Source organism: Phyllobates terribilis, unplaced genomic scaffold, assembly GCF_046119375.1.
Source record: "Phyllobates terribilis strain yellow unplaced genomic scaffold, ASM4611937v1 Scaffold_5__5_contigs__length_657084704, whole genome shotgun sequence".
NCBI classification, from domain to species: Eukaryota; Metazoa; Chordata; class Amphibia; order Anura; family Dendrobatidae; genus Phyllobates; species Phyllobates terribilis.
Window position 1 is genome coordinate 20206209 of NW_027362765.1, and position 12978 is coordinate 20219186.

Genomic DNA, 12978 nt, shown 5'->3' on the forward strand with positions numbered 1-12978 from the left:
CATGCCTTGCTGCAGTAGTGCTACCCCTGTACCGTCACTCTCCTCATCTCCCAACTTTGCAAACTTATTGGGGTGTGCCAGATCAGGACTAGCCTCCCTGGCACTCTTCCCTCTACCACCCCTTCTAACTGTCACCCAACTAGCGACCTCACTGTCCTGCAGCTCCCGACTACCACCCTCCCCCACATCTACCCCAGTGAGCTGCTGCTCAGTGAGCAGCAGACTCCTTTCCATGTTGTCAATGGATCTCAGTATTGCCAGCTGCTCATTTAGATCCAGTATCTGGGCTTCCAAACGCACAAAGTGCACACATCTCGCGCAGCAGTAAGCAACCTCGACCGGCTGTTCAAGGAATACATACATGTGGCAAGATGTACACTGGATAGCATTGTCAATAATGGAGCTCATTTCCTAATGGGGATTGCAATATACAGAATGTTAAGTAAAAAGTAAAGTAAAAAATTAATGAAATACAGTCAGCAATTCAGTCCAAAGTCCTCCCTTCCAAACTCCCTGAATACAAAGTCACTGAAAAACAAGTCACACACTTACTTTCGTTCGCACTTACGCTCCGGACACACGCAGCTCGTTCACACTCGCAAACTAAGAGATTTAAAGAGTTTTTTTTGTTGTTTTTTTTTTCCCTTTTCCAGCAATGCACCCTTCACCTCAATGCACTTCCAAAGGGAGCTATAAGGGTTAAAAATTGACCAGCGATTTCTCATTTTTACAACAAAATTTACAAAACCATTTTTTTTAGAGACCACATCACATTTGAAGTGACTTTGAGGCTATGTGCCCACGATGCAGAAATGAAGCAGAAAATTTCTGCAGCATTTCAGCATCTCCCTGGCAGATAAAAACGCATGCGGATTGTACATGCGTTTTTCCTGCGGATTCACATGTGTTTCCGCATGCGGGTTGACAAGCGCTTTCAAAGCGATTTTAGCATCACTTGAAAGTGATTGACAACTAGGTCACACTAAATAAATCCATGCAAACGGCATGGATTTATATAGTGTGACCATTAGAATGGTTAAAAATAAAAAAAATAAACCTTAATACTTACCTTCTGATGGCCCGGGGTGTGCTGCTGCGCTCCTTCCTGGCTGCCGGGATATCGCGATGCCCTGTACTGAAGGACCTACCGTCACATGACTGTGACGTCACCGCAGGTCCTACAGTCCAATGCGATGTGCCGGCAAAGGAGAAGGAGCGCAGCGCGGGCCGCCAGAAGGTGAATATAATCTTTATTTTTTATTTGATTCTTTTTTTTTACAGTTTCTATGGTACCTGGGTGTGGAGGACCGCACATTAGAATGCGCCAATTACGCAAGTACAGATGCAGTCTTGCGGAATTGGCGCGTTCTAATGCAAGTCAATGGCGGCGAAAACGCAGCGCTTCCGCAAAATTAATGGACATGCTGCGGATTTTTGAGCGCAGCATAAACGCTGCGGAAAAATCCGCAGCATGGGCATTGAAAGTGCGGAATTGCATAGGGGACCATGGCAGAAGGCTTACCATGCGTTTATGCTGCGGAAATTTCCGCACCAAATACGCATGAAATACGCATCATGGGCACACAGCCTGAGGGGCCTTTATGACAGAAAATACCCCAAAGTGACACCATTCTAAAAACTGCACCCCTCAAGGTGCTCAAAACCGCATTCAAGAAGTTTATTAACCCTTCAGGTGCTTCAAAGGAAATTTTGGAATGTGGAAGAAAAAAATGAACATTTATTTTTTTTCACAAAAATGTTACTTTAGACCCCAATTTTTTTTTATTTTTGCAAGGGCATCATTATAAAATTAACCCCCAAATTTGTTGTGCAATTCCTCCTGAGCACGCTGATACCCCATATGTGGGGGAAAACCACTGTTTGGGCGCACAGCAGGGTTGGGAATGGAAGGAACGCCATTTTACTTTTTGAATGTAAAAGTTGCTTGAATAATTAGCGGATGCCATGTTGCGTTTGGGGAGCCCCTGATGTGCCTAAACAGTGGAAACTTCCCACAAGTGACCCCATTTTGGAAACTAGACCCCCCAGGGAACTTATATAGGTGTGTTGTGAGCACCTTGCACCCCCAGGTGCTTCACAGAAGTTTATAACATTGAGCCGTAAAAATAGAATTTTCACATTTTTCCAACAAAAATGTTTTTCAGCCTCCAATTTTGCATTTTCATAAGGGTAACAGGAGAAATTGCACCATTCAATTTGCTGTGCAATTTCTCCTGAGTAAGCTGATACCCCATGTGTGAGGGAAAACCACTGTTTGGGTGCACGGCTGCGTTCGGAAGGGAAGGAGCACCATTTGACTTTTTGAATGTAAAATTTGCTTGAATAATTAGCGGACGCCATGTTGCGTTTGAGGAGTCCCTTATGTGTCTAAACAGTGGACTCCCCCACCCCCCAAGGATTTTATCAAGGGGTATAGTGAACATTTTGAACCCAGAGGTACGACACAGAATTTGATAACATTAGGTCATCATATTGAATAAGTTGTTATTAGTCTTGAGTGCAAGTGCTCGCTACTTGAGTTTGCATCAGGTACTCGGTTATGCACCAAGTATCGCGGGTGCTCAAGTGACGTGCTCGAGTCCCCGCCCGCATGTTTCACGGTTATTAGACACCCAAAAAAATCATGCGGGGATCGCTCGTGCATGGCAGGCAATCCCCGTGAGGTTTTTTGGCTGTGTTACAGCTGCAAAACATTTGGGGCGGAGACTCGAGCAGGTCACTTGAGCACCCGCTATACTTGGTGCATACCCGAGCACCCAATGCAAACTCAAGTCGCGATCACTTGCGCTCAACACTAGTCGCTATTTCGTCATCATTTTTTTTCTTTACTTCTGAAAAAATCCCAACCCCAACACAAGCCTAACCCAAACTCTAATACAACTCCAACCCTAACCTTAGCCCAAACTTAACCCTAGCAAAACCCTAACCCTAGCACAACCCTAACCCTAGCTCAACCCTAACCCTAGCACAACCCTAACCCTAGCACAACCCTAACCCTAGCACAACCCTAGCACAACCCCAACCCTAGCTCAACCCTAACCCTAGCTCAACCCTACCACTAGTCCAACCCTAACCCTAGCACAACCCTACCTCAACCCTAACCCTAGGTCAACCCTACCCCTAGTCCAACCCTAACCCTAGCACAATCCTAACCCTAACCCTAGCACAACCCTAACCCTAGCACAACCCTAACCCTAGCACAACCCTAACCCTAACACAACCCTAACCCTAACACAACCCTAACCCTAACACAACCCTAACCCTAGAGTTTATTTTTTACACCGTTCCTCGTGCGGTATAAGTGATTAGACGACTTTATTCTTCGGGTCCGTGCAATTACAGCGATACTAGATTCATATTGGGTTTTTATGATTGACAGCTGTCACACACTAAAAAAAAACTTTTTTTTGTTGCAATGACTAGTTTTTGCATCGCCATATTTTGAGAGCTATAATTTTTACATATTTCGGCTTGTTTTTTGAAGGACAAGTTGACGTTTTTATTGGTACCATTTTCGGGCACGTTACATTTTTCAGGAACTGTTTTTTTTTTTTTTTTTTTTTTATGCCGTTCTGCGTGTGGTAAAATTGATAAGGCAGCTTTATTCTTCGGGTTAGTACGTTTACAGCAGTACCACATTTATATTGTTTTTGTTATGTTTTGCTGCTTTTACACAATAAAAACTATTTTATAGAAAAAAGCATTGTTTTTGCATCGCTTTATTCTGAAAGCTATAACTTTTTTATTTTTCGGCCGTTGGAGCTGTATGGTGGCATGTTTTTTGTGGGACAAGATTACATTTTCAGCGGTACCATTTTTATTTACATTCGTTTTTTTTATCGCGTTTTATTCCATTTTATTTTTGGCGGTATGATGATAAAGCATCGTGTTAGGTTTCGTTTTTTGTTTTTTTTACCGTGTTCACTAAAGGGGTTAACTAGTGGGACAGTTTTATAGGTCAGGTCGTTCCGGACACGGCGATACCAAATATGTGTACTTTTATTGGTTTATTTACTTTTTTTTTCATAAAATTATTTATTTATGGGTACAATATATATCTTTTTTCTTTTTTGATTATCATTATTATTTTTTATAATTATTATTTTTTTTTTCACTTTCTGACATTTTTATCACTTTTGCACATTGTCCCACTATGGGACTTTCACTTTTTGCAGCCTGATCGCCTGCATGGCATAGAGAACAGCAGCTCCCTATGCCATGCAGCCTGTCAGTGCTGCACAGGGAGAAGTTACTTTGGTCGTGCACTGCGCATGACCAAAGTAACTTTCTGCCTCCTGGTGACCCGGATGTTGTCATGATGACATCGGGTCACCATGACAACATCCGGGACCGGACTCAGAGGCTGCGGTATGCCGGCAGAGAAGGTAAGTATCGCGCTTACCTCCTCTTGCCACCGGAATGCTGCGATCGATTTTGATCACAGCATTTCGGGGGTTAATGTGCAGGGAGCGCTGTGACAATCAGCTGACCCCTGGCGGCGATGTCGCCCGCACCGCTTGTGTGCGGGCAAAATCGCCAAGGCGTACTAATACGTATCTGGCCCATAAGGCGCAGGGCACAGATACGTAGTACGCCTTGGGCTGGAAAGGGGTTACACAGATGCCCCCAAAACATTCATTTCTCTCAGCTAAAATTAGGCAATGCATTTAATTTGGATTTGGCATACATAGCGGTAGAGTACATAGCACAAATTAAAAAAAAACCCACAAATTTGTACCAACCAGTGAATAAACAAAATATAGGAGCCAATACTCACCTGCGCTGTCAACTGAAAGAATCTCCTCTTTACACCGCTCATCACCCCTTACATCTGTCTCTGTAGTATTAATATGGGTCAGATCTTCACCCTGAAACAAATATTGTAAAAGTCACAGACAGATGGAGAAGTCACATCTATGATCAGCTCTAATCCAGTCATTTCCACTGTTCTCATTACACAAGTATCTATAATATAACCGGGGATTCGTGCCTCTGTCTGAAGCCTTGATAGACTGCGCATGCATGACGCGCAGTCTGGCTCCAGACAGAATCACGCATCCAGCCGTTACAGGTAAGAGGAGGTGTATGGCGCCATACATACATACTTACCTGACTGGGAGGAGCATTGCTGCGGCGCCTCTCTTCGCCGGAGACCGGGGCAGGAGCGAGGTGTCGGATCGGCGCGTGCGCATAGCGCTATCCGGCGCCATTTTACTGAAGACACATTTACAGTGTGTCTTCAGCAAAATGGCGCCAGACAGCGCGGTGCTCTGGCGCCGCACTCCTCCCCCGGCCTCCGGCAGAAAAGGACGCAGCAGCGCTGGAGTACAAAGAAGAAAGGTGAGTATAACTGTTTATTTTTTAGTATGTGTGTACAGTGTGAAAGGGATGAGGGGGCCACACATACCAGGGTTGGGGGGTGAGGGGACCATGCATATACCAGGATTGTGGGGTGAGGGGTACCACACATATCAGGATTGTGGGGTGAGGGGTACCACACATACCAGGACTGTGGGGTGAGGGGACCATGCATATATCAGGATTGTGGGGTGAGGGGTACCACGCATACCAGGATTGGGGGGTGAGGGGTACCACACATACCAGAATTGGGGGGTGAATGGTACCACACATACCAGGATTGGGGGGTGAGGGGTACCACACATATCAGGATTGGGGGGTGAGGGGTACCACACATACCAGGATTGGGGGGTGAGGGGTACCACGCATACCAGAATTGGGGGGTGAAGGGTACCACACATACCAGGACTGGGGGGTGAGGGGTACCACACATACCAGGATTGGGAGGTGAGGGGTACCACGCATACCAAGATTGGGAGGTGAGGGGACCACGCATACCAAGATTGGGGGGTGAGGGGTACCAAGCATACCAGGATTGGGGGGTGAGGGGTACCACGCATACCAGGATTGGGGAGTGAGGGGTACCACGCACACCAGGATTGGTGGGTGAGGGGACCATGCATACAAGGATTGGGGGGTGAGGGGACCATGCATACCAGGATTGGGGGTGAGGGGACAATGCATACCAGGATTGGGGGGTGAGGGGACCATGCATACCAGGATTGGGGGGTGAGGGGACCATGCATACCAGGACTGGGGGGTGAGGGGACCATGCATACCAGGATTGGGGGGTGAGGGGACCATGCATACCAGGATAGGAATGCGGGGCACCATGAATACCAGGATGAGGGATGGGATGCCATGCATACCAGAATGAGGGGCATCATGCATAATGCATACCAGGATAGGATGAGGGGAGCCATGTATACTAGGATGAGGGATTGGGTGCCATGCATACTAGGATGAGGGATTGGGTGCCATGCATACCAGGTTTCTGGGATGAGGAAGCCATACATACCAGAATTGGGATGAGGGGTGCCATACATACCAGGATAGGGATGAGGAGTGCCATACATACCAGGATAGGGGTGAGGAAGCCATGCATATCAGGATTGGGGATGAGGTGTGCCATGCATACCAGGATTGGGGATGAGGGGTGCCATGCATACCTGGATTGGCGATGAGGGGTGCCATGCATACCGGGATTGGAGATGAGGGGTGCCATGCATACCGGGATTGGCGATGAGGGGTGCCATGCATACCGGGATTGGGGATGAGGGGTGCCATGCATATCGGGATTGGGGATGAGGGGTGCCATGCATACCGGGATTGGGGATGAGGGGTGCCATGCATACCGGGATTGGGGATGAGGGGTGCCATGCATACCAGGATGAGGGATACCATACATACATACAGGATAGGGATGAGGGATGGGGTACCATGCATATCAGGATTGGGGGTGAGGGGTGCCACGCATACCAGGATTGGGGGTGAGGGGTGCCACGCATACCAGGATTGGGGGTGAGGGGTGCCACGCATACCAGGATTGGGGGTGAGGGGTGCCACGCATACCAGGATTGGGGGTGAGGGGTGCCACGCATACCAGGATTGGGGATGAAGGGTGCCATGCATACCAGGATTGGGGATGAGGGGTGCCATGCATACCAGGATAGGATGGTGGGGACAGGATGGGGGCAGCACAAATACCAGGAGGGGGGCAGCACATACCAGCATGGGAGACCATATAACAATAAAAATGCTCACCACCCGGGCGTAGAACGGGTTCAATAGCTAGTAAAACATATAATACTGGCGGATAAAACAAGACTGAGCACAAGACCTTCACAGCCGTCTACACATCATAAGGGAGATCTCATGACACCTTCTCTCCATCTACCTGATGATCCTGAGGAACATTGGGATCTTCTTGCTTACAGTCCTGTGGAAGAAGAGGATGGGGACATCTCTCTGGTGTTGTCCTCTTACTGGATAGATCTGGAGGAAACACATACAAGGACTGAATTCATTCTTTACATACAGATAATTATAGGCCGTGTGTATTTAGTCCTGTCTATTACCTGGTGATGTGAGGGTCTGGGGAACCTCCATCATGACATCCTTGTGCAGATCTTTGTGTCCTTCTAAATACTCCCACTCCTCCATCGAGAAATAGACGGCGACATCCTGACACCTTATAGGAACCTGACACATACAATGATACAGTCATCCCCCCGATCCCTTTATAGCATTACTGAATAATGTCCCAGCAGTGTCACCTCTCCAGTCAGCAGCTCAATGATCTTGTAGGTGAGTTCTAGGATCTTCTGGTCATTGATGTCCTCATGTATCAGGGGGTGAGGTGGAGGCCCCGTGATTGGGCTCAGGGGTCTTCCCCATCCCTCAGACACAGGGGCCTGACAGAGCTCTCTAGAGGTCTTCTTCACTACTGTGTAATCCTGGTTATGGAGAGACACATTAATAAATCTCACTACAGACATTTCCAGAGTCCTCACCTCTCCAGTTCTGTCCATCTGTTATCCCCATAGATAAGAATGATGTAATGTGACGTCATCAGAATCTCTCACCTCTCCAGTAAGCCGGAAGAGGATCTCTAGGGTGAGGTGTAATAGCTTCTCCGCCATCTTGTCTTTGTCCATATCCATTCTTGATTGGTCAATCAGTAATATTCTCTGATATAGAAGATCTCCATTGAAAGGATATAATATTATAATATTGTGGATACCTGAATGGGAAAACGATATGCTGATAAGTAACATCATAAAGAATTCCTTGTAATAACACAATTACTGGAGACTTTATATTCAATCACTGGCAGCAAAAATTATGCTGATATGTATGGCATCCAAGTCCAAGAGTTACCCTCAGGCCCATAGCAATCTAGTTATGCTCTGTTCACATTAAAAAGAGTAAGAAATGTTCTACACTAGGTCAGATTGCAGACCAAACTCGGTCATTCAAATAAATGGATTTGACCCAAAAATTTTTTTAAAGCACCTCTGTGTTTTTATCCCCTTGGCAATATATAAGGCAGTTCTACATACAGGGCCTTGAAAAATAATTCGTACCCAGTGAAATTTTTCATATTTTTTCATGTTACACCAACAAACTTAAATGGATTTTATGTGATACCTACACAAAGTAGCAAGTATTTGTGAAGTGTAAAGGAAATGTTTTTTTATTATTTTAAGAGTATAAATTTAAAAATTGTGACATGCATTTATCTTCAGCCCTCCCCCGTAGTCTGATACTCCTAAACAAAATCCTGATTGACTAATTGCCTCCAGAAGTCACATAATTAATAAATTAGTAAATTAAGTCCACTTCTGTGTAATTTCTTTCAAGTATAACTACATCTGTTCTATGAAGGCCTCGGAGATTTGTTTGAGAACTTTAGGGATCAAACAGCATCATAAAAACCAAGGAACACACCAGACAGGTCAGGAATAAAGTTGGAGAAGAGTAAACCAGAGTTAGAAGAGATCCAAGATGGCCGCCGAAGAAACCATACACATGTGAGGGAGCTCATGGTTGACTGTATTTAATCTGAGCCATCCTGCTACATTGAAGCTCCATTCATAGTCCTAAGCCATCCCAGCAACTTTAATGTGTCTAGAAGACCAGCTACATCCAACTCTGGTCATACCCGTTGGCACTGCTGGAGTGGACACCTCCCCCTGCTATGCACCAGAGTCAAAGTAAGGACTGCAGGGTGAAGATAGCTGGGCTCTGCGCAATCCTTGGCTTAATCTGGAGCAGGTGTCCCCATCAGAACTAGAGGCCCTAGACTGTGGCACAACCAAATGCCATCTTGCAAACAGGAGAGGACTCCCTCCCTATGCTATGGACCCGACAGCTGACATGAGACTCCACTGTTTTAGGCTATGTTCACACATCATGGTTTTTTCAGTGTTCATTTTCTGCAGAAAAACATGATCTCTTGCCAGGAGGTTGTTCAAGACTTTTGTTGTTTTTTTTTTTGGTGCATTTTTTCAGCGTTTTTCTCACTGTCCTTTTGTCTCTGTTATGCATGTACATAAAATTCAGTGGAAAAAAAAAATCTCATTCTGGTTTAGGCACAAAAACCGATGAAAAAACATGATGTGTGAACATAGCCAAAGTTAAGCTTTGCTTCCACCACAGAAGCATGAACACGGGTCACCAATGTAAGACATATGTGAAACCATATTAACCAGAATTTCAAATGTACAGTGGGGGGAGGTGAATTGTTCAGGAATAGTTTACCTAAGACAATGGCAGTGCATTGAGTTTGTGTGACACTATTTACCTTCACACTATGGGGTCTGCCATTGAGTTGCTCAGGGCATTGTTCAATTTCACACCTACCTGGGCCACAGGTATTGTTCAATCTGACATGCAGCTCAGCCATTGTTTATATTGTACACATCACTAATTTTTTTTTTTTCAAAATTAAATTTTTATTGAAAGGCTACATAATTTTCAATTACAAAAATACAAAAAAAAGAACAAACAGGACAATATCAGCATCCATAGATCATAGAATATATATAGTATAACGTCCAATAAAACATCAAGTTATAGGAAGAAAAAGGAGGGAAGGGAACATTTTAAGCCATCAGTATTACAATTATTGTAGCATCGGCGTCTCTGCCTTCTTCCAGGCAGAGACGCCGTCCCTCTCACCTCCTCGCTCCCTGCTCTCCTTCCCAGCCTGCTGTCGGCGCGCGCAGCCCTGTAGCTTCGGCGTCTCTGCCTCCTGCCGGGCAGAGACGCCGTCCCTCTCACCACGCTGCCCGCTCTCCTTCTCAGCCTGCTGTCTGCGTGTGCAGTCCCCCGGGCACTGTGCTTAGGGTGCACACGCGTCCCCCCCTCTTAAAGGGGCCGCGCGGCCATCCTAAGGAGTCCCTGGCCAATAGCCGAGGGTCCTCCCATATATAGGGCACCTCCTCCAAAATGGATGTGCCCGAGCAAAGTTGTTGCACAGTTTCTGATCTCTGCTTCAGCCCTCAGGTCCCGCTGCTAGCCTGACTCCTCGTCCTGCCTGCCAGCCTGTTATCTGCCCGTTACCTGCCGAGCCTGCCAGCCTGCTCTCCTGGAGCGCTCACCTTTTACCTGCCTGTTACCTGCCCTGTCTGTCTGTTCGCTCACCTGGGAGCATCCGTCTGTTACCTGCAGAGTCCGTCTGCCCGCTCACCTGGGAGCGCTCACTTGTTACCTGCTGTGTCTGTCATACCGCTCACCTGGGAGCACCCGCCTGTTACCTGCTGTGTCCGTCAGCCCGCTCACCTGGGAGCGCCCACCTGTTACCTGCCTTGTCGGTCTGCCCGCTCACCTGGGAGCGCCCGCCTGTTTCCTGCCAGCCTGCCTGGAGGCTCTGCCGTCACTTGCTGTGACCACCTGCCTGGTAAACCTAGAGACTACTACCTGCTCTGCTGTCACGTACCGTGACCACCTGTCAGCTACCAGAGACTTCTGCCTGCTTGCCGTGTCCATCCGTCATACCGGTCAGTCCCAGCCATCTGACCAGTGGGAGCCACCTGCTCTCTTACAAGGTCGTTCCCAGAGTAGCACCAGGTCCCTCAGCCCGGATCCTCCCTGGTCACGGTGTCGTTTGCCGCCGTCCGACCAGGGTCGGTTCGGGTTGATACTTAGTCACGCCCCTCTGGGTCCCTCCTTGCACCTCGGCACAGAGGTTCCACCACCCGGACCCGTAACAATTATGAAGATACTAAAATCTAATGGAAACCATACTTAGTGCAGCCAGGCGCGAACCAACATAATCAGTACAGAGAAGAAAAGCACTGGAGAAAAAGGTGGGTGACATCAGTCTGATGAAAGAAAGTAGGCATCGGATTCCATTCAATTCAATCCAGTCTCTCCAAGTCTCACAGTATCTATCACAGTCAGTGGGGGATTGGGCAATCAAATGTTCCATCCTATTTAGAAGGGCTATTTCACAGAACCACTCCTCTAGAGTAGGTGGAGAAGTACTTTTCCAGTGACGAGGAATGATATTCTTAGCAGCCTGTATAAGGTAGCTTATTAAAGATCTTTTGTATCTGGTGAAACTAGTTGGGATCATAAAGAGCAAAAGAGATTCAGGAGAGTCGGGCACAGAGAGACTATCATTTTTTGAATAGTCTGAATTACCCGAGTTCAGAAACCTCTTATTATGGGACAACTCCACCAAATGTGTCATCGTTCCCTGTTCCACACCACATCTCCAGCATCTATCTGATACTGCGGGAAACCACTTATGAAGTAATACAGGAACCCGGTACCATCTGGAGATTATCTTAAAGGAGGTCTTTTGAGCTTTGGTTGCAATTGAAGTTTTGTGAGCAAATTGAAAACATTTAGCCCATTGTGAGTCTTCAAAAGATTTGCCCAGTTCTCTTTCCCATGCAGCGCAATAGGGTGGTCTGACAGTTGTAGTATGGGCCATTAGGTGTTTATAGAGCAATGAGATGGAGTGCGAGGGTGGAGACGATGAAAGGCACAGTTTTTCAAAATTTGTAAGATCCCTATTGAGCCGTCTATCTTTTCCAACATGGAAATAGAAATGTTGCAATTGTCTATAGTCATAGTCGGCTCTGGAGGGATAAAGCAGTCTTGAAATATCTAATTGAGGGGTATTAAAGATGCGTTAGATAGTACATGAGCAAAGTGAAGAGGGCGATTTTTACTTCTTGCCAGAAATCGATTGGAAGATAGTCCCGGTAAAAAGGTGGAATTGTCTGAGATTGAGTATAATGGGCACTGTGGATTGTTGAGAGGGTTTAAGAACTGAGGGATGTGGGTTCCAAGGGAGTGTAGTTAATGCCCTTGGACATATAGTTGTACACTTCACTAATTTAATTACACTGTACTAATACAAACTACCATCTCAGTGACCAAGACAAGATGGTAAAATCACAAAAATAAATGAGTTTCACATACTGCTTGTGGTAGGACGACTCGCTCGGCCACTTCCGGAAGTAGACTCAGGAACCCGGGTTTTCTTTGCAGGCTTTATTAACAGCATAAAGCTCTGCATTCCAGCAAAATAATCACAGCCTTACTTGGCTAAACAACAAAACAAAAGATAAACTATAGCACAGTCCATACATGTGAGTGCGGGTCGCTCACACAGGTTATGTCCAGCCTTCAGCTCCCTCCTGAGCTATGGCTGTCCAGTCTGGAGACCTTGCCTCTCCAAACACAACACAGAGAAAAAAAAACATGACTGAACACCCTGAGGTGGAGGTATGGGGAATGACGTCCCTCCCATCTCAATGTCATTCCCCTAAAACCACGCCCTTTAAGTGAGTTAACCCACCAACATATAACATGCTGGCAGCAAGTCCATCGGTTTCAGTTCACACAGGCTAGCAACCTCCCCTCATAAATCATACCAGTGACTTTGTCACATGCTGTGCTTGCTTATTTTCACTAAAAATGCAGCAAAAGCTGATAGCTGTGCTTACACTAGGCGTTTTTTCACTACCCATTACTTCCAATGGGTAAAAAATGCTGAAAAAATGCCGAAAAAGTGACATGCTCTATTGTGCAAAAAACCATATAAGCACAAAATCCTGATAAAAAAAAACAAGATGTGTG

The 12978-nt window shown here is 46.3% G+C and overlaps 1 protein-coding gene across 2 annotated transcripts in view; it reads right to left on the reverse strand.

The window, feature by feature from the left end:
* LOC141270503 (uncharacterized) overlaps positions 1-12978 on the reverse strand; it is a 121724-nt gene that overhangs the window by 44549 nt on the left and 64197 nt on the right. The window contains exons 1-6 of one of the 2 annotated variants that reach the window (XM_073680512.1): positions 12319-12626; positions 7965-8122; positions 7656-7835; positions 7458-7581; positions 7277-7374; positions 4799-4889 (exon numbers count right to left, since the gene is read on the reverse strand). In XM_073680512.1, coding sequence (XP_073536613.1) covers positions 4799-4889; positions 7277-7374; positions 7458-7581; positions 7656-7835; positions 7965-8122; positions 12319-12415 — 748 coding nt within the window. In that variant the 5' untranslated portion in view covers positions 12416-12626. Of the gene's footprint in view, positions 1-4798; positions 4890-7276; positions 7375-7457; positions 7582-7655; positions 7836-7964; positions 8123-12318; positions 12627-12978 lie in introns of those variants that run through there. The other variant, XM_073680510.1, reaches the window with a different exon arrangement.